The sequence below is a fragment of the Pollicipes pollicipes genome, unplaced genomic scaffold (assembly GCF_011947565.3).
Source record: "Pollicipes pollicipes isolate AB1234 unplaced genomic scaffold, Ppol_2.1 Scaffold_4881;HRSCAF=5763_pilon_pilon_pilon, whole genome shotgun sequence".
Taxonomy (NCBI): domain Eukaryota; kingdom Metazoa; phylum Arthropoda; class Thecostraca; order Pollicipedomorpha; family Pollicipedidae; genus Pollicipes; species Pollicipes pollicipes.
This window is the reverse complement of record NW_023596576.1, coordinates 48,647,900-48,667,375: the sequence shown is the minus strand read 5'-3', so window position 1 is coordinate 48,667,375 and position 19,476 is coordinate 48,647,900. Positions and strand designations below refer to the sequence as shown.

Sequence of the window (19,476 nt, the reverse complement as noted above, 5' to 3'; positions counted from 1 at the left end):
CCGTGTTGGCACCAAAAAAATATAGGCACGAGATAATAACAAAATGGCCCCAAAATTTCTTTGCCCACCAAATAGCAAACGCTGCTTTGATGTGTAGTGGCAGTTTACCCAGATGGATTGCTACTTTTGCGAACCGATTGTGCGAACATTCATGGTAAAGTTACGCACAGTTTAGGCTTTCGCCTGTCGACATTTGCGATGGACGCGCCAGGCCGCAGGACCATTATGTGGTTTCCGCGACGGCGGTGCTTTTCGACAGCAGCGGTATTGTTTTGCGAACTATTTGCGCCCACAAACACATCGGATGCTCTCCTCAGCTACGGGCAAACCTCTGTAGTCTTGAGCAACAGGTCGTAACATGGACTTTCCCCAAAGCGTGCCAAGGCTACAAAGCATGAGGCTAATGCAACCGCAGTTTTAGCTGTACATTAGAGTGCCCCGTTACATTCTTCAGTACTTGTCTGCTACCTTGACTGTCTGATCTCCGCCATAAATCCAGATAAAGGAGAGTATAATTTACTTTGCAGACAACAGCGGTTGCCATTTCGAACGAAAACGAACACATGCGAGGCATACACAAAATGAGGAGGGGTGAATTTTAACTGAAATGCGAGCCAGCAGAAGGCACTTCTACACTATCGCATTGCACACGTGCCGGCGCAGCGGCACCAGGTAATACTACGCGGATTTCAGTTGGGATCGAGGCCAGCCACCACATTCGAGTGATAGTTGTCACCAAACCGCGATGAAAGGCCATGGCTTCAACTTAAGACATACGGACATGAACAAACTTCAGAGCTTCAGTTCCATTTCATTATATTAAACCCCACCCAGCCAAGTCAAAGTAACAAAATCGCGCTTGCATTCTTGTCGCATCCAATTGAACCATGTTGCATACGACTGGTGTTCAAAACTGGCAACAGGAAAGTTTTCTAAACACCACCCGCGTTCAGTCTGAGCAACATGACCACCACTCACGGAGGCTTCGCAAGCCGACGCACCAGGAAACCACCAGTGTCACACAGCGGCGTTCACTCAGACTTAAAGTTCTCCCACCACCCGCTAGGTGACACCCTACTCGCGCTTCTTGATGGCGTCAGCTCGCTTTTCCCGTAGAACGGTGTCGTACTTGGACTTGGACGAATACCAGAGCATGAACGGGATGCCAAGCGAGGGCAGCGTCATGACGGCGAACACGATCCAGTCGAGCTGCAACAGACGACGCCACGTCTCAGGGATGAGGTACACCAGCTAGACCGTCACGGCTGCGTTGCGGCCAAAAGTACGTATGACATTCGCCCGTCAGATTAAGTCCGCATGACTTAATTTCGTCAGGATTGGGTACCCAGGGTATCAAATTGGTAACACCAAAAGTTAACACTGAAAAATAAATGACCTGTTCAGGAACGATATCATTCATCCACCATCCCGAAGTCCATTTTCTGCATGGATCGCCTTAGGCTTTATGTTCGCCAGCCTCGGAAACTGCGGGTGAACCCACGGACCCCCGTTCCCACGCCTATGTTGCTCAAGGATTATTCAGTTAGTACATTTACCAAAACACACACACAATGCTGTCCTGACGAACTTTGTTGATGCAAACATTTTGCATGAGCGCTTAACACCACACAAACATTTGTTTGCGGGCTTTTGCGCACGTTCTCTGGCCATGCTGAACTAAATGCCTTACGTACATTTTCTTGCGAGAAAATGCGTACGTATTCTACGCGTAAGCACCTTACCGCGCGTACTTTTGACAAAAAACCGTCAGGGCAGGTTGACAGTGTTTGCTGGCGGGATAGTGGTGCGAAGTGAAATCTCCAGGTATTCGGAATAAACTAATTGCAGTGTCTGCCAATAGCCATCACTATTGAGATGCCATTGGTCCCAACTAACGAGTCAAGGTAGAGGCCTGAACCATTGTCTCTGGGCGGCAAAGCCGCAGCAAGGGCGTCCCAGCACAGCACATTGGCCTTCTCAGACCAATTACTTTCAACCAAATACAGTGATTCAGAGGTCGCTATCATCGCACACGGCGACTGCCTCCCCGCTTCGCCCGTGGCCAGCGCCAGCCGGGCGCCGGAGGGCGCGCTAGTCGCCAGGCGGCGCCACGCACCAGGTGCGGCGAGAACTTCTTGTCGTAGTCGCGGAACGACACGATGCCGCCCTCTCCTGGCTCGCTGGTGAAGCCGATCGTCGGCTGTCGGGCAGGGGAGGGAGCGGTCGGTCGCGCGCCACGTCAGCACGGCACGGCGCGAGCGGCAGAGGCCGGGGCCGCTGCTGGCCACCGCCAGCTCAGCAGCGCGCCATCGGCACGGCTCATCGGATCACTCATCACGGCTCGTCGTCAGCACAGTCGGCACGAGCGGTGATGACGGTGAAGCGCCGGGTCAGCTAGCGTCAGGTCAGACGGGACTCGAGGTCGCCCGGCGTCTCAGTGCATTCACAGTCGATACAGTCCAGAGCAATGAACACAATTATCATGCACTTGGTAACTACAGTCTAGTGACATGAAGCGAAATAACCAATCGGTGTTTAATCATGCAGCACCAAAGGCGTGCCCTCTCTCCCCGACCCATCTCCATGGCCAGCTCGCTGGCCAGGTAGGACACCTGGGCGTGCGTTCTCTCCCCGGACCCACCTCCGTGGCCGTCTCGCTGGCCAGGTAGGACACCTGGGCGGCCGTGAAGTTGAAGTAGCCGTACTTGAGCGGTCGCACCACCAGCGTGTGCGAGGCGTTGGCGCCCGGCGCCAGCCGGTCCAGCACGAAGTGCGACTGGCCGGCGACAGTGGTGAAGTCGAGCGGTCCAAAGCTGGCGTCTTCGACCTGCACGTTCAACGCCGCCGCCGAGCCGACGTTGTACAGGGCGTACCGCACCACCACGTCCATGCCCTCCACCAGGTACTTGTTTAGGATCTGTGTGCATGGAGTGGAGGTCAGTTGTTGACATGGTGGCAGCTGTTGATGGATGATGTATCTCTGTAAGACTGGGAGCATGTGTCTTTAAACAAGTTCAGCTGCATTAATAGATATGATGACAAATTGCACCAAACTGATAGCACAAAGGCTGGGATATGCTTGCTCGAAGGCAGTGAACATATTATGCAGGTGAGATTCACCTGTAAATCTGTCAATGTCTACACATAGTCAATACTGGAAAATACAAAGTGTCAAGCCACATGAAAATATCATACAGCCGTAAAAGACATTGTGTTAAATCAAAGTACGCATATGCACACATTTAACAATCTCATCCTGATGTCAAAGTTCAAATTACATTTATGTGAAACTGTGTTAGAATATAAAGTAGAAGCTTACCAGCTTAGAAACAAGTATCCTTGCAACATTGTCCTCCTCCACTTTAAACTGATCTTCTGCTGTGACATCACCAGTTCCAGGTGCTGACAGGGCCAACAAGCCAAGGAAACACAACCACTTATGCATGATCTGAAAAGGGCATCCACAGTTCATGATGCCAATGATGCTAGCCAACTAGCCAATGATGCCTGGTCGCTTTAAGAACAGGACATGTTGAGAACAGTGAGCACATTTTACAACATTTTCTTAAAGTTTGCACAAAGGCCTGTGTCCCACCTTAAGTGTATGTAAAACTGGAATGTATTTCCCATTCATCATGACAATGACTGGGGTGAAAGAAGCCATTTCACAGATCCATTGCTTAGTTGGTTATTTGGGCTTTGGGGTGCATCAACTGCTTGATGTATTCATTGGCTAGTTGTGGGACTTTTGTGGACAGAAAACACCAGCTTTAGAACAACCTGGGCTGTCAAACAGCTTTTACCAGTATCTCCCAAATTTGCACGTGCTGTTGAAGTTAAAGATAATGAACTGTTCCCAGTTTTGCAGACATTTTTTAGATAAATTTGGTCCGAATCTTTTGAGTGGATGGATTTCTGGGATCAGCGCTCATGCTAAGCAGTGCTTGTTGTGTGAGCCCTGACCCCCACCATCCGATCGCGCAGTTCCAAGGCAACGCCAGAATTTAGTGGCGAAAGCTTTATGTGCCGCAATGCTTGGCACAGTCCGTCCTGCCCTCTGACGTCAACTGACCTTTAGCACGACCCCTGCCACCGGCTGCAGGCCATACCTGCCAAGGGCAAATAGCGAGCGCCCTAAAGCGAACCCATCCGGACGGATGAGTGGGTCGGAATGCAGGCGCTCTAACCAACTGAGCCACCCGGACGGACATTTTGAGGCAAAACAGATATAATTTTTTCCTACAAAATTTGACCTGACAAAATTTCATCAATGCAAACATCTTCTACAAAAATTTTGCACCAAACAAACATCTGCTCACAGACTTTTGGAAGCAAACTATTGTGCATATGTTCTTACCATACCAATTTGTATTACACCAATGCAAAGGCCTAAACCATTGCCTGTGGGTGGCCAAGCCATAGCAGGGGCTTCTCAGCACTGCATATTGGCATGTATCAGGCAAATACTTCCAGCCAAAGGCAATGATTCAGATGTGCCTATGTGAAGATACATAGACCTAACCAGAGCCTTGACTATGGCTAGGCATGGACAGACATGTGTGTAGATGTGGCTTACACTTCCATGCATGTATGTACTACTACATCTGCTACACCCACATCTGCACATCTTCTGCACAAATCATTATTTGTAACACAGAATACAGGCATTTGGATAGTCTTCCTTATTATGATGGGCAAGAGATTGGGAATGGAATAGCATTGTAACAGCCTGCATCCCAAAATGCAAATGCAAGTAAAAAAGCATGGCCACATGGGTAATAATGCCACAAGAAAGTGCCAAACTGTTCAAAACATAATCAGGCATGCATATGGCACCAATACCACCTTGCATCACAGGGAAGAACAAGCAAGCTGGCCTGGCCTCTAAAATAATTGCAAAAATAGCAATTTTAGCAAGGAGCTTTGAAGTCATACAAACTTTCTTTGAAATTGTCAAACTATGCTGCACTGAGGGGCATTTTTATAAAGCTTGTTTTGTAAACAGCATTATTCTGCCCTAATAAGCATGTCAACAGTTACAAGTAATCTAAGTTCCATCACATCTCATGCTTATTTCAATGTTTTCAAGGTGGAAAATGTAGGATGTGTGCCACACAACATTATGTTATGACTTTTCAAAAAGGTATTTCAAGAGGAAAATGTAGTTATGTTATCATATATTTCATTATACTATATTTTCTTTATCTCCTTACAATATAACTGTCCTTATGACATATTTGTTACCTATATGTTATAAAAATTCCATTACTGATACCATGTCTGACATATTTTGGTCAGTAAGCAGTATCTCAGAAGCAAAAATACCAGTTGCACATATAGCTGTGCATCCACTGTATACATCTGCATTGTATTTATGCAACATATGGACAAATTCATGTTCTGATAAGATCTGCAGTCAGCACCATACAGTCCCTTAGGAATGGGGTAAGTGAGTTTGCCTATATAAGGGACAGCCTGCTTGATGGGTATGATAAACTATTGCTTTAGGTCACTTATACCACACTTATCCCAGTATCAGCCAGTCAAGCAATTGGTTACTTTAACGTCATAAATGCTGATAAGGCAGACCACATTGTCAGCACATTTTTTACATATTCATATGGAGAAGACTTGACCAAGAACAAGTTCAATAGTCCTGCATTTAGAGTAAAATCTAACACGTTAAGCACCTACCAACATCATGCATTAAAACATGCAGAAGAGGGAAGGGAGCTGGAAAATAATAATTCATATAAGGAGTTCAACAGCCATTCCACACACTTCTCAACAAACGGGAACTGGCCAAGAAATTGGTATTTTAGGTGGCTGGCAGTAGTAATTCAAAACATACATGGGTACAACGCTTAAAGTCAGTGTGAGCTGCACGCAATATGAACACATCTCAACGTCAAAACGTGGTCGTAAAATCTCGCAGCAGAGCAACAAAAAACGAAAATTTCAACCCGCCCAAACTCATAATCATGACTAACGTTTCCGTTTAAGTCTAGGTCTCACCCTAAATGAAAAAATAAAACGCCGACTTATCCCTACCGCAGAATATCGAAGGAGCCACGGGAAAGGACTTCTCGGCGGAGACTTGAAGCCGGGGAAAGTGAAGCATTTATCACGCACTGATACAATTTTGGTGTGTTGACCAGGAAATCCGTTACGTTAGGAAAAGTGTGAATGCTCGGATGAGTTTAACAGGTGAAACAAAGCTATGATGTAAAAATTAGCTTAAAAATAACATAAATAATGGTTTTAAAAGATCAATGTTCTCTTTTAGGCAACACAATTTAAAGAACATCAACGTGAATTTTGTCCTGCTTAGAGGGAAGAATTCAGCGTCATTTTTCCTACTGTTTGGTAGCATGTTCTGTCATTGGAGTGTGGCCGACGTGGAAACCGTAACGCCACATAGCGAGGATAAGAAATTACTATTGTTGCGTTCAATCTACTCACTAATTTCTTATCTATTGATAAAAAACTTCTCAAAAATTTCTGATTAAAACTCTCATGACAAAAACTGATACATTTTTCGTTGATATCTATTCCATTTAATAAACAACTTGGCTTTCAAAAAACATGATGCGGCGAAAGCGGCATATTTGAAAATAGTTTTGATGCACATTGCTGGAAAATCAAAACATTATATCCGCGGCCAGGTTAGAAGTGTACGTTTCCCCCTGATTTCCGCATGAGGACATTGTTCGTACCTTATTGGCTTGCATGACCGCATCACATTTAAGTGCTAGCTAAGGGAGTATGGATATTTTTCTCAGCTCAGGGGAATGAGCTAAATGTACGGCGCATTGGTTCGAGTTTGGCAAATTGGCAATAGGGACAGCTGTGGAAGATGAGTGCAGCTCCACTTTTTGTTATGCTAGATTCAGCCTCCAAATTAAACCCCCATATCCTGAGCTTTAAGAGGGCAATGTTCTGAATTTGAGGAGAAGCAGCATTTAGCATAAATATGGGGATAATTGTAATAGGCTTTGCTTGGGTCGGCCCATTCAACTGCTTGAAATGATCTTGGAAAACTATGCTGTCATGCAGAACTAAGATGCTGTTCAAAGTTTGTATGATATTTACAACCTTTGGTGTTGCCTTGCCAAAATCCTGCCAATGGTACAAGAGATGGCTGAAAGGTCAGCCTGTTTTGAGCCTGGGTATATTTGAAATATGCTAGATGAATTAGTTCTTGTAGACCTGCTGATAGGCTTGAATTATGTCAGATGAGTTGGCTCTTCTTGACATGCAGATGTTTGGTTGTTTGTTTCCTATTATGTCATGCTCCAAATGTGTGCTACAATATTATGTTGATGCATGATGCCATAAGATAACATGGTTGTCATGTTTGAATCTGATTTGACAAACTGCTGACTGACCATTATGGATGAGCTTTAAGCCACACAATATTATGATGTATGGTACTTTCCTAGTGGAACCATGTGTACCAAGTTTATTGACTTTTGATATTTTTGTGTTTTTACCCACACAAGATTTTGGTATCCTCATGTCAATATAAGAATAGGCAGAAAGCTTGTTTTGTTACTTGCTACTGCATGTTTGAAAAACATGAAGACACCAGATTATTTTTTCAGTGGTTACTTTTTTAACCATGTGCACTTATGTACTGAAAACTGACTTTTTGGAATGGGTAGTTGTTAGAGTCAGATCAATCATATCCCACCCCTAGCAACCACAAATGCTGTGGCTATCTATTCTGTTCAGCAAAACATCAGCCAGAAAATTTTAGCAACTGAGTTTTAAATCACTCAGTGACAGAATCCCATGGATTGTGGTTACATAACTCATTATGTCCCGTTCCCACATCCTTAATATGTTCTCTAGCAAGAAGATCTTAAGGAGAACTTATTACACAGAACCCATGTCTGACCTAGTCAGCTCTCAATACATGATTTACCAATTGGAGGGACTTGATGTTTTCACAGTCACTGAATGATGGAGTCTGAGCCAGAGGAGGCGGGGCACTCCCACACTGGCCCATTGTCACGTGGCCCCTTCAGCTCGAGGAAGAGCCTTGGACGATGGTGAGTAGCAGTGACAGCAGCTGTACTAGTCATTGCCTAAAAGTTGTTACATATTCTGGTATGTTCATGACTTTTGAAATGTAATTTTTCCATACCTACTGTATTATGTCCAGGACGATTTGCCGCTGCGCCCAGAGAGCTCTCCTTGTGGTCAGCCCATACCTCTGTGTGGACTGCGCACTGGCACATGGCGCGTTCTCAGTGTGAGCACACACTCCTCTCGCTGCCGTGGACCAGTGGCCGGCGCCCCCGCTGCCGCCGTCCGCTGCCGCCCGCCCCCGCCCGCCCTCACCCGGCCGCTCTGATCTCTCGTTGCAGTCTGACGCTGCAGGCGCAGCGGGTGCCGGTCAGCTCGATCCACGACGGCCAGAGCGACGACGAGGACGAGCCGGACGAGGCCACGCCGTCGCTGGGCTCGGCCACGGCCAGCACCGTGTCGGCCATCCTGGCCGCCGGCAGGTCAGCCGCCAGCCGTCCCGGCCGTAGCCCGCCGCTCGCCACCAGCCTCAGTGGCAATGGTGACAGTGGCAATGGCAATGGCAGCGGTGTCAGGCGTTGGGGGTGGAAGGCATTTTTTAATTGGTTAGGTGCGATGGCTTTTTTATGAATAGTTTCTTGTGCAATTACCTCTTGCACTTTGCGATTGCTGCTAATGATGCATTGATGCACGTGCCCGCGCTGGATGGGTGGAAATCGAAGCTTTGCGTGGTAGGTAATTGTCACGGGACGCGAACGCGTGACCGCCTCAAAGTCGTATCGAAGAATGGGATGATATCGCCAATGGTCTTTGTGTTGGAGCGATGCATTACGTTACATCATTTCGCCGTAGAATCGTCCATTCCCTCGCACTTCGTTTGTAATGAATGATATCTCATTCTATGTATCTTGAGCCAGGCGCATGTGACGAATGCAGCAGCGTGCCTGAGTCGGTATGGTAGGGGCGCCTGGTGCGGTTGCTCGGCGTGAGGCCGCGCCTCACTCCTCTCCCTGCCGGCAGGCGCCTGGGCCGATACCCGAGCGGCGGCGACCTGGCGCCCACCGACAGGACCGGCTCCGGTCCGGACAAAGAGAACGCCGCCGGCCGCCGCGCGCCGCACCCGTACGACCTGCTGACGCCGATGCCGCGCCGTGGCGCCACCCCCTCCGCCGGACGCACTCCGCACCTCATCACGCCGTACAAGGACACGGCGACGGCGGCTGCTGCAGCCGGCCGCACGCCGCGCCAGCCGCTCGGAGTGCTCGACACGCCGTACAAGGAGGCGGCGCCGCCGCCGCCGCCGCCGGCCGCCAGCGCTGTCAAGCGGCCGTTCCTGTTCGGCGACGGCGGCGGCAGCGGCGGCGAGAAGCGGCAGCCGCTGACGCACGCGCGCTCGCAGGCGTCGCTGCCGGGCGAGCGGTCCGGGGCGGGCCTGAGCCGCGTCCTGTCCGAGGCTGGCTGCCAGGCCGACCGGTGCCGCCGCGGCTCCGCGCTGTGCCCGAGTGCCCCGACGGGCCGGCGGCGGCGGCGGCGGCAGCTGCCGGCACGCCACCCGAAGCGGCCTCCCTCCACGACGCCGTGCTCACGCCACCAGACCAGATGCTGCCGCGCGCTGCGCTGCCAGCCTCGGCGCCGTCGGTCGGGCCCTGCCGCGCGTAGCTCACCAACGATGTCGGCGACGACAACGGCAGTGACGACGGCGGCCAACGCGGCTGCCCGGCCCGGTGCCGAGGCAGCGTCTCGTCCCGCCCTGCATCGGACGGCCGTCGTTCCTGACGGGCAAACCGACGCCAGTGCGCAGGAGTCTCGTGCCGGGCCCGGGGCGCGGGGTACGCCGGCCCCATTCTCGGCCCCGGCTCCGGACGGCCGCGCCAGTTACGTGCTGCAACATTCGATGGCCGCCAGCGCCGGCTCCCGAGCCGGTGTCGGTGCTAGTGCCGCGACGCAGGGAACTCGTGTGGGGCCAGGCTCGCAGTGGTCGGCGGTGACGGCCCCGGACAGTCGGCTGAGTCACGCGCAACAGCCGCCGGCTCCGTCCGGGGGGAGCAGCCGCACCAACGCGGCGCCGTCCCAGCCCGTGGTCTCTGGCCAGAACGGTTGGGCGGACCCCGCGCCGCAGCCCAGCCGAGAGAGCAGTGCGCGGCGGCCTGTGGGCGGACCGCTCGCCGCTGCGCCGCCGCCAAGACCCAGCTCGCTGATGGCCGCGGCGGGCGTGCCGGCGCCCGGACCCACTGCGGTGACCGCGCGACCGGTCGCACTGCCCCCGGCGCCAGTCAGAACACCGCCGGCGCCCGCGGCACCCCCAGCACCCGCTCCCGTGGCCGCTGTAGCCGCCACGGCCGCGCCGGTGCCCCGGCCTGGCGACCCCGCGGCGGGCACTGGCCGCGCCCCGGCCCGCCCCGCCCGCCTCCGGGTCGGTGGCGGTGACCCCGGCGCCCACCGGGTCGGCGCCACGCTCGGCAGCCGGCGCTCGGGCGGCAGTGGTGCCCGTGAGAGCGCCAGCCGGGTCCGCCGGCCCGGGCTCGGCACGCGTCCCGCTGGCGGTCGGTCGGCCGGTGCCGGTGGAGACCGGTACTCAGACGGAGGACGCGGCTGCGGGCCATGCCGCCGCCGCCCACCGAGCTGTTCTTTCGGCAAACGACAGCTGCGCACTCTGACCGTCAACGGCAAGGACTACATCGTCATGAAGCAGATCGGCCGCGGTGGCTCCAGCAAAGTCTACCAGGTGAAGTATTGTCACTGGATATATATAATATAGATATAGATATAATAGATAGATAGATAGATAGATAGATAGATAGATGATAGATAGATAGATAGATATATATATATATATATATAATATATATATATATACATATGCGTGCGTGCGTGCGTGCGTGCGTGCGTGCGTGCGTGCGCGTGCGTGCGTGTGTGTGTGTGTGTGTGTGTGCCGTCTGGTGGACGATCCGTTTCAGTGAGGCGCGGGGGGGACACAGAGACGTAACTTGCCGTACGATAAACGAGTTGGAGGGCTCGATCACAGGCGGTATTGCCGTCATCTGGGGCGCTCCCTCTTTCCTCCGATCCGCTCCACACTCTCCCATCTCTGGTGGGTTAGTTCCACATGTATGCTTCTTCTCTGACGTCGGTCGTGGCTGGACCTGGGCATCCGACGCGGCCAAGGCTCCGTCGGCGCTCCCGGGCGCTGGCGCCACCTGCGGCCCCGCTGATGTCGCCCCCGCGCCGCTGACGTCCCCGCCGCCGTCCGCCCCGCCGCAGGTGTTCGACAGCGACATGCGCTCGCTGGCCATCAAGCAGGTGTTCCTGGAGAGCGCCGACGACGCCACGGCCAGCGGCTACAAGAACGAGATCGCGCTGCTGCGGACGCTGCAGCACTCGGACCGCGTGGTCCGCCTGTTCGACTGGTGGGTGTCCCGCCTCCCGGCATCGCCGGCGCTGACGCCGCCGCAGAGGGTCCGGTCGGATACCCCCCCCCCCCTTTCCCAGCTCTCCTTCCGTTCACGTCATCGCAGCCCGGACGCTGCGACGCTACACAGATGAGCTGGAGCAGCATACAACGGGATGGGATGGGATGAGGGTAATAGAGAGGGCGGATAACACTCAAGACGCTCGGCTTGGTAGAACCTGGGGGGGGGGGGGGTAGGGGTACCGCAACCCTGGAATGACAGATAATGCTGCTCAAGTTTTGAAGTGACAGCAGCGCGAGGTGACGTCTCGGTTTACATTTACGCTACTGCGCGCAGCGTCGAGTGCGCTATCACCTCAAAACCGGCTGTCGGTCGAAGGTCAATCTCGTGAGTCGACCGCCAGATGGTGCTGGCTGGCGGTGAGGACAGCCGGCCCGCAGGTGGTGTGGGGGGCGGGGACGGGCGGCGGTGCGGCCGCCACACCATGAACTGGCCTGTGTCGGCAGGGCGCGGCCGCACTGCGGGACTGCCCCGATGCGGATTTTGGGCTTGTTTCTGTTCCGACCAACTGGCATAGCTTGCTGACAGTTTACACAATGGCGGCGTTTATATTCGATAGTATTCATTATGTTACGGAACCTAGCTTGGAAGTGCATAAAGTAAGATATATCTGTGCTATTCCTGTGGCAATAGAAGGTCGGCTCAGGGTGGCGTAGAACCGGGATTTTAAATGACATCCGTACTAGTGTATTTGGGCTCAGAGGCCGGCGGGCCGTACTTCTTCGCCCTGCTGACCCCCGGCTGACCCCCGCTGAACCCCGGCTGACCCTCAGCGGAACCCCGGCCGACGTCCGGCTGACCCCCGGCTGACCTCTGGCTGATCCCTTGCCGGCAGCGAGCACCGCGAGGACCGACATATGCTCTACATCGTGATGGAGAAGGGCGACACGGACCTGACAGCCCTGCTCCGCTCCTACACCAAGCTCAACGAGGTGGACGCCAACATGTGCAAGTTCTTCTGGGGCGAGATGCTGCGCTGTGTTGACGTGATACACAAGGAAGGTGCGTCGCTCGCGGCGCGTTGCTTGGAAGGGTGCTGGATTACGATCTACGAGGCGTGCGGGTTTAGCGGGCTGCGGGAATAGCGGTGTATGCGTGAGATGTTGGTCTGATGAAAGCAACAATGCTGGCTGGGCGATTTTCGTTGGGAGTTGAGGTTGCTTTGTGTTGCATTGGTTAGTTAGTAAGCACGTGTTCACGCCCATGTCCGTCTTTATTTTGTATGATGCGTCCACACAATGACCATTTGCTTATACCCAATCAGTACACTGACAAAAAATATCCGCATTTAGCGCCACACGAAGGCGTGCACCCATTCATTCACGAAGCCAGTGATTGCAACCATAGAAAGCGAGGTGCCGGTTAGCGAGTGATGTTGCCAGTGGGGGCGACGGTATGCGCAAGCTGAAGAAAGACATTAGTACCATGTCCAACTGGTCGTTTTCTGTTTCGGTATGCCCATCAGTGGAACAGTCATTTCTCACGTCGTGATTGAGGGCCCGTTCGTCTCTTCGGTATGGCTTCGGACATGCGCGTGGATCAGTTTCAGTCCTGGGCGCTGCATGACCTACAGCAGTCGATGCGCCCTGAAACCCCAAATCATTATCATCATCATCAGTTTCAGTCTCGCTTTTCTGTATCTTTCGTGGGTCGTCCGCTTTGACCGCACTCCTCTGCTAGCTCTGCGCTTGTGTTGGCGGTTGTTGGACACCGACCGGGGTCTGTGTCTCAATCGTGTTGGTTGGCCCCGTTGCACTGTAATGTGGAGTGTTGAGTCGAGTCGTGTCTGACCTCCGTGAGAGGGTGGTGCTCGGATCTGGCCATCGTTGTCACCGTGCCGGTATTGGTGCCTGGCCGTGGCTGGACGGACGTCGGTGTCCGGTTCCGGTCGGCAATTTGTTCGTGTTGCCTGTCTGAAGCCAGTATGTCAAGGCAAAGTTTAACCTTACGCCAAGCTTTCGTGCGTACTTTGGATTCTGCAAATTACACATGGAGCTTACTTCTCAAAGCCGTCACGTGACCCCTGTGCGAGTGTGTGTTGGGTGTGGTTGTGTCCGGTGCGTCAGAGCCGCGACAGAGCGGCCCGGTATCTCGGCAGGCATCATCCACTCGGACCTGAAGCCGTCCAACTTCCTCATGGTGGCCGGCCGGCTAAAGCTCATCGACTTCGGCATCGCCTCGCAGATCCAGTCCGACTGCACCAGCATCATCAAGGACACCCAGGTGAGACGGTGGCAGAGACGGGGTCATTCGCAGGAGGCCCAGGCCAGGTGACATCAGCGGTGGGTGAAAACGTTCAGGGGACCCCTGGTCAGGTCACATCAGGGCCGAGTGGGAACCTTCGGGGAACCCTTGGTCAGGTGACATCAGGGGTGGGTTGGAATGTTCAGAGGAGCCCCGGTCCAAGGTCAGCACGGACAGCTGGAGAGCCACTGGTCAGGATGCGCAGGCCAGGCGGTATCGTTAAGGACAAGATGGGATCATACACCAGATGTTCGCAGGGGGACGCGTCGTCAGCAGCACACGAATGTGTACACAGCAGGAGGAATGCCGATGGGAGCGCTTCGTCGGGGATGAATAGACTGGGGAGAAAGCTGCATGCTTTACGGACACGGATGGCCGCTGGGGTTGAAGGCGGATTTCTTCTCCCAGTGATGAAGATCTTCTCCATAATGGCCTCGAAAGACAGCTGGAGAGTCATCAGGACTAAAAGTCTGGTCATTCTGTGTGAGCAGTTTTGTTTTGCAGTGTGCTTTTTAATCTTTCCTCATCTATGCGAGGCTCTGCATATGCCAAAGAAGTCAAATTGTGGATTGCAGAGGCATGTATTTTCCACACAGTTAAAAGGCCGCTCAATTTTTTTGTACACAACCTGATGCATGATCATTGGCGATATGACCGCCATAACAACAAATGAGTGAGCCTTGTTCGTGACGATACACTGCGTAACTGCAAAGCACTGGCGAGTCACGCTGTCATGCGGCAGTCGGTTGCACCGTGCCAAACAGTGGCAATATCGATGTATTGGTCGGTAATTCAGGCTCCGTCACAGCACCGGCGAGATACACCGCTCACCCCGTGCCGTTCATGCGCTCAAGGTGACCTTGGGCTTCCGATGTTCACCGGCTGTCGTATCCCGCCCGCAGGTCGGCACCTTCAACTACATGAGCCCCGAGGCGATCGAGGCGCAGCAGGTCACCCGTAACGGCTCCTCCCAGACCGCCATCAAGGTGCGTGCCGCCGCTCCGCGCCCCGCTCGTGTCACGTGCCCGCGCGGTGTTTATGTGTTCAAGCTACGAGGCACATCACGTCTCGTGTGCAGTCTCGCTGACGGTGCTGCCCACAGACCACCGCGAGGCTTTCCGAGTACCCGGGATTTACGCTGGGCTGTCCCTCGCTTGCGATGCGGGCGTGCTGACCGGGCGAGTTATGGTGCTCTGGTCGGAAACGTGTTGCAGTGGAGTACTCGGAATGCCCGCCCTCGCGTCACGCAGGCGGGACATGTGGCATGGCTAGGATGACATGAACGTCAGGCTCCTACGTCTTATAGACTGAGGAGCGCCGCAGACGGTCTGTCCGCGTATCTCAGGGGCGTGGGAACGGGCTCCGCGACATTAGCGCTACAACAAAAACTCCTAGCGCCAGCAGTGCTACGACATAATTTCTACTAGCAATGCTTATACCCACAAAGTTTGTGCTGGGAAAACTTATACTCGTCATTACTTGTGCAGTCATTACTTACATACATTACTTCTATCGCAAAAACTTATACGCGACATTATCGCTAGATGACAAAACTCATCTTTCAAGAAATTATACCCGACATTACCTCTTCCGCAAAAACGTATCCAGCCTTTGCATATGAACGGCATTGCTTTCTATTGAAAAGCTTATACGTGACAAGTGCTACAGCGAAAACCCGTGGACAAGTCTGTTGTATAATGATGACGAGTATAAACTCTTGCAGCACAAGTTTTGTCGTATGTCACTCATGTCGTGTATGAGTTTTTGCAGTAGAAATAATGATGCGTATCAATAAAGACAAACTTTTGCAGTAAATAATGACATGTATAAGCTTTTGAAACACATTATATCGTGTGGCGCTCATGCCGTGCATAAGTCTGCAGTAGACGTAATGCCGCGTATAAGTAAAGTTTGTATAAGTTTTTGCAGTGATGCGATGTCGCGTATAACTGATTTAGCAAGTCTGCCGGCAGGAGGTTTTGCCGTGGCACCAATGTCGTGTCGTGGGAGCGTGGATATCATATTCTCACTTCCCATGGGCGTGAAACGATGGGCGGGCGTGATATCTGTCCTTTTATCTTATTGGCGTGATGTCCGTCCTCACGTCTCCCGGAAGTGGTATCACCCTTCACGTCTCACGGGCGTGATGTCTATCCTCACGTCTCACGGGCGTGATGTCCGTCCTCACGTCTTACGAGCGTGATGTCCGTCTTAACGTCTCACGGGCGTGATGTCCATCCTCACGTATCACGGGCGTAATGTCCGTCCTCACGTGTTACGAGCGTGATGTCCGTGTTAAGGTCTCACGGGCGTGATGTCCATCCTCACGTCTCACGGGCGTGATGTCCATCCTTACGCCTCACGGGCGTGATGTCCATCCTCACGTCTCACGGGCGTGATGTCCGTCCTCACGTCTCACGGGCGTGATGTCCGTCCTCACGTCTCACGAGTGTGATGTCCGTCCTCACGTCTCACGGGCGTGATGTCCGTCCTCACGTCTCGCGGCCGTGATGTCCGTCCTCACGTCTCACGGGCGTGCTCCGGCGGTCCGCAGATCAGTCGCCGCTCAGATGTGTGGAGCCTCGGCTGCATCCTTTACAACTTCGTGTACGGCATCACGCCGTTCGGCAACATCAAGCAGGTGAGGCCGGCTGCGCAGTGTGCTCATCTGCCCCTCCCCCCTGCCTTTGCGCGCGTTCTCCCGGAGCGCAGGTCTCGCCCCTGTACCAGTCCACCCCTCACCCAGCCTACACGATCAACATACTGCGGACCTTAGCCGCCACATATTGCCGGGTGGTTCGCGGTCCTCGCCAGACCAACAGTTCGGCCCCGTTCGTGAACTGCTCCACCCGGCGCCGGTCAGCGAGGCGGCTGGCGCCTGCCAGTGGCCAGCGTCCGGTGTCTGGCCGGCTTGCCGTGCGACGTCGCGATCAAGGGCTGAGTGGACGGAGTCTTCCGCCGCAAACGACTTGCCAGTCAGACGATCGTGACGTCACGCCATCATGGTGGCTCCGTAGCGAAGGCAGCGGCGCCATTGCCAGTGCGGAATTATTTGCGCGGCAACTTCGTATTTGCAGCGCCTCAAGGTGCTCAGGTCAAGGTCAAATCGCTGACCTGGCCACGTGGTGCTCGCGAGCGTCCTGTCAATTTGGAAGTGACTGGAGCCATTTCGCCGCCTGCCTGTCTATTTGCGACCCTCAGTTTACAAACGGGGCTCTGGTATCTGTCTATGCTGTCACGTGTCGAACGGGCGCCAGAGGGGCGGACGTGACCGCGGTGCGGGACCGGCCGCCGCACCCAGCCAAACACGAGACGTCCGCGTCGACCCCCGGCTGCGGCGGCGGCGCCTCAGATGTCACGTGACGCTGGTAACGCTGTGTCCGCCGCAGGTTATGGGCAAGCTGATGGCGATCATCAACCCGAAGCACAGCATCGAGTTCGGTCCGCTGTCAGACTGTCACCTGCTGACCGTGCTGAGGAGCTGCCTACAGCGGGACCCGTACCGGCGGCCGAGCATCGACGAGCTGCTCAGCGACCCGTACCTGACCGGCTGTCGGTGTCAGGTGGGTGGGTGTGCTCCTCCGAACCCATACCTGACAGGCTGTCGGTGTCAGGTGGGTGGGTGTGCTCCTCCCGGCCCGTGCCTGACCGGCTGTCGGTGTCAGGTGGGTGGGTGTGCTCCTCCGGGCCCGTACCTGACCGGCTGTCGGTGTCAGGTGGGTGGATGTGCTCCTCCCGGCCCGTACCTGACCGGCTGTCGGTGTCAGGTGGGTGGGTGTGCTCCTCCGGACCCATACCTGACCGGCTGTCGGTGTCAGCTGGGTGGGTGTGCTCCTCCGGGCCCGTACCTGACCGGCTGTCGGTGTCAGGTGGGTGGATGTGCTCCTCCCGGCCCGTACCTGACCGGCTGTCGGTGTCAGGTGGGTGGGTGTGCTCCTCCGAACCCATACCTGACAGGCTGTCGGTGTCAGGTGGGTGGGTGTGCTCCTCCCGGCCCGTATCTGACCGGCTGTCGGTGTCAGGTGGGTGGATGTGCTCCTCCCGGCCCGTACCTGACCGGCTGTCGGTGTCAGGTGGGTGGGTGTGCTCCTCCGAACCCATACCTGACAGGCTGTCGGTGTCAGGTGGGTGGGTGTGCTCCTCCGGACCCATACCTGACGGGCTGTCGGTGTCAGGTGGGTGGGTGCGTTCCTCCGGAGCCCGTACCTGACGGGCTGTCGGTGTCAGGTGGGTGGGTGCGCTCCTCCGGGCCCGTACCTGACCGGCTGTCGGTGTCTGGTGTGCGCCCTAGAGAATCTAGCCTCTCAAGAACATATGACGGGTGTCAGGACTCGTGCACAAAAAAAATCGAACGAAAATGGTCGTAAGCGATAATCATCGATGGGATAAAGGTCATGGGGAAAAAAGTAAAATGGCTTGAAAGTCTACCGGAATAAAATTGGAAAAGTAAAAAATGCCCCAGTCGAACTGGAAAAGATTGCATGGGGCGAAAGTTAAGAAACAAGTCAGACTGAAAGAAGTTTAACGGTCAAAACGTCCACATGCTGTGAGTGCCCTGCTAACTTATCTATACCCACGGAAATTCCCTGCGTATTGCGAGTTCAGTTTGTTGCGTCAGTTCTGGTGCTGGACAGATATGTACGTGGTTCCCAATGTTGGTTCGTAGTTCCCGCTTCCCCCTTCTGAAAACGAGACCTCGGAGCCTTGGTTCCGGTCAGTTGGTTTATGAACCCCATCCCCTGCCTCATGGTCCTCACTGGTTTATTCGCAAATGCAAATATGGGTTCCTCCACAAACACCAAAGTCTGCGCTGTTGAGTGTAATAACGGAAGTCGCAATCTTCAGCGTGGCCTTCCATCCATTCTGATTTACAAGGGGTCGTTCAATGACTAGTAGCTGCAATGTGTCGCCCGGGCTCATCGGGGACTCGGCGTGGATAGGCATCTGGGTCACAGGGGCGTCTGCTGGGTGACGGAGACGTCTGCTGGCTCACGGAGACGTCTGCTGGGCCACACCCGCCTGCTCGGGTCGCGTCAGGTCCGGGACGTGCGACTTGGCCGCGCTCCGGCCGCGCCGTAGCCGGCCGCCCATGACCCGCCCACCCCTGCTGTCTCCGCAGTGCCAGCGGTGAGGGCCGGCGTCGCCACCTCGGCCAGTCGAGTCAGCGCCGCCGGGCGAGAGCGGATCTTGCCGCACCTGTACAAAGCCGGCCCGCCTCTGGCGCGTGGGCGCAGAGGCAGCGGTGAGACCTTGTTGATGCTGTCCAGGCTGGCCCGCGCGGCCGACCAGAACGTTATTGTGCGGCACATGATCTGGGAGTTGGCCGGGCTCGCTTCACTCTAGTGCATGTAGCCAGCCGTGGTCTGTATAATACTGTGTGGCTTCGCCAGTAGTGTGCATCCATCGTCTGTCAGTGTGTAACTCGAATGCCTACGTGCTTACGCCTAACAAAACAGCGCTGCGATCAGAGCAGAGACTGCACTGCGCTGTATCTTTATCAATAAACGCTGGAAACTGCGTCGATACTGCTTTTTTGTCACCATCCAGCAGACTGTTGGCTCGATAATGTTACGAAACATATTGACATGCGATACTTGTACGTGTGTTGTGCTCATGGCCGTCGTTGCGGCTGCATGGGGCGTCTGCGCCGGCAGTGGGTGGGCGAACGTTCAGTCTTCGCTACGGATACCTTCGACAAAGTCTGCCGTCCAATATGAAATCGTGTGCGTGG

The 19,476-nt window shown here is 54.3% G+C and overlaps 2 protein-coding genes across 2 annotated transcripts; one reads left to right on the top strand and one right to left on the bottom strand.

Annotated features, from left to right (window-relative positions):
• Nucleotides 1–500: 500 nt before the first annotated feature.
• On the bottom strand, nucleotides 501–6,120 carry LOC119101309 (translocon-associated protein subunit beta). The gene is made up of 5 exons (XM_037224600.1): nucleotides 6,052–6,120; nucleotides 3,320–3,448; nucleotides 2,642–2,917; nucleotides 2,117–2,200; nucleotides 501–1,209 (listed from the first exon to the last, which is right to left on the bottom strand). The coding sequence occupies exons 2-5, from the start codon at nucleotides 3,443–3,445 to the stop codon at nucleotides 1,075–1,077; spliced, it is 621 nt and encodes a 206-aa protein (XP_037080495.1). The 5' UTR covers nucleotides 3,446–3,448; nucleotides 6,052–6,120; the 3' UTR covers nucleotides 501–1,074.
• Nucleotides 6,121–10,678: 4,558 nt separating this feature from the next.
• LOC119101466 (dual specificity protein kinase TTK) lies at nucleotides 10,679–19,249 on the top strand. The gene is made up of 8 exons (XM_037224806.1): nucleotides 10,679–10,756; nucleotides 11,293–11,438; nucleotides 12,337–12,503; nucleotides 13,600–13,724; nucleotides 14,648–14,731; nucleotides 16,300–16,386; nucleotides 17,135–17,308; nucleotides 18,865–19,249. Exons 1-8 carry the CDS (start codon nucleotides 10,715–10,717, stop codon nucleotides 18,874–18,876), a joined length of 837 nt encoding a protein of 278 aa, XP_037080701.1. The 5' UTR covers nucleotides 10,679–10,714; the 3' UTR covers nucleotides 18,877–19,249.
• Nucleotides 19,250–19,476: the final 227 nt, after the last annotated feature.

What these genes read in the sequence shown, in the direction of transcription:
- LOC119101466 (XM_037224806.1), top strand. Translation starts at nt 10,715, where the DNA reads ATGAAGCAGATCGGCCGCGGTGGCTCCAGCAAAGTCTACCAG. An exon ending in GCTCCAGCAAAGTCTACCAG is followed by an intron (nt 10,757 to 11,292) that starts GTGAAGTATTGT and finishes GCCCCGCCGCAG; the next exon opens with GTGTTCGACAGCGACATGCG. An exon ending in TGACGTGATACACAAGGAAG is followed by an intron (nt 12,504 to 13,599) that starts GTGCGTCGCTCG and finishes GTATCTCGGCAG; the next exon opens with GCATCATCCACTCGGACCTG.
- LOC119101309 (XM_037224600.1), bottom strand. Translation starts at nt 3,445, where the DNA reads ATGCATAAGTGGTTGTGTTTCCTTGGCTTGTTGGCCCTGTCAGCACCT. An exon ending in GGATACTTGTTTCTAAGCTG is followed by an intron (nt 2,918 to 3,319) that starts GTAAGCTTCTAC and finishes CCATGCACACAG; the next exon opens with ATCCTAAACAAGTACCTGGT. An exon ending in CCAGCGAGACGGCCACGGAG is followed by an intron (nt 2,201 to 2,641) that starts GTGGGTCCGGGG and finishes CCTGCCCGACAG; the next exon opens with CCGACGATCGGCTTCACCAG.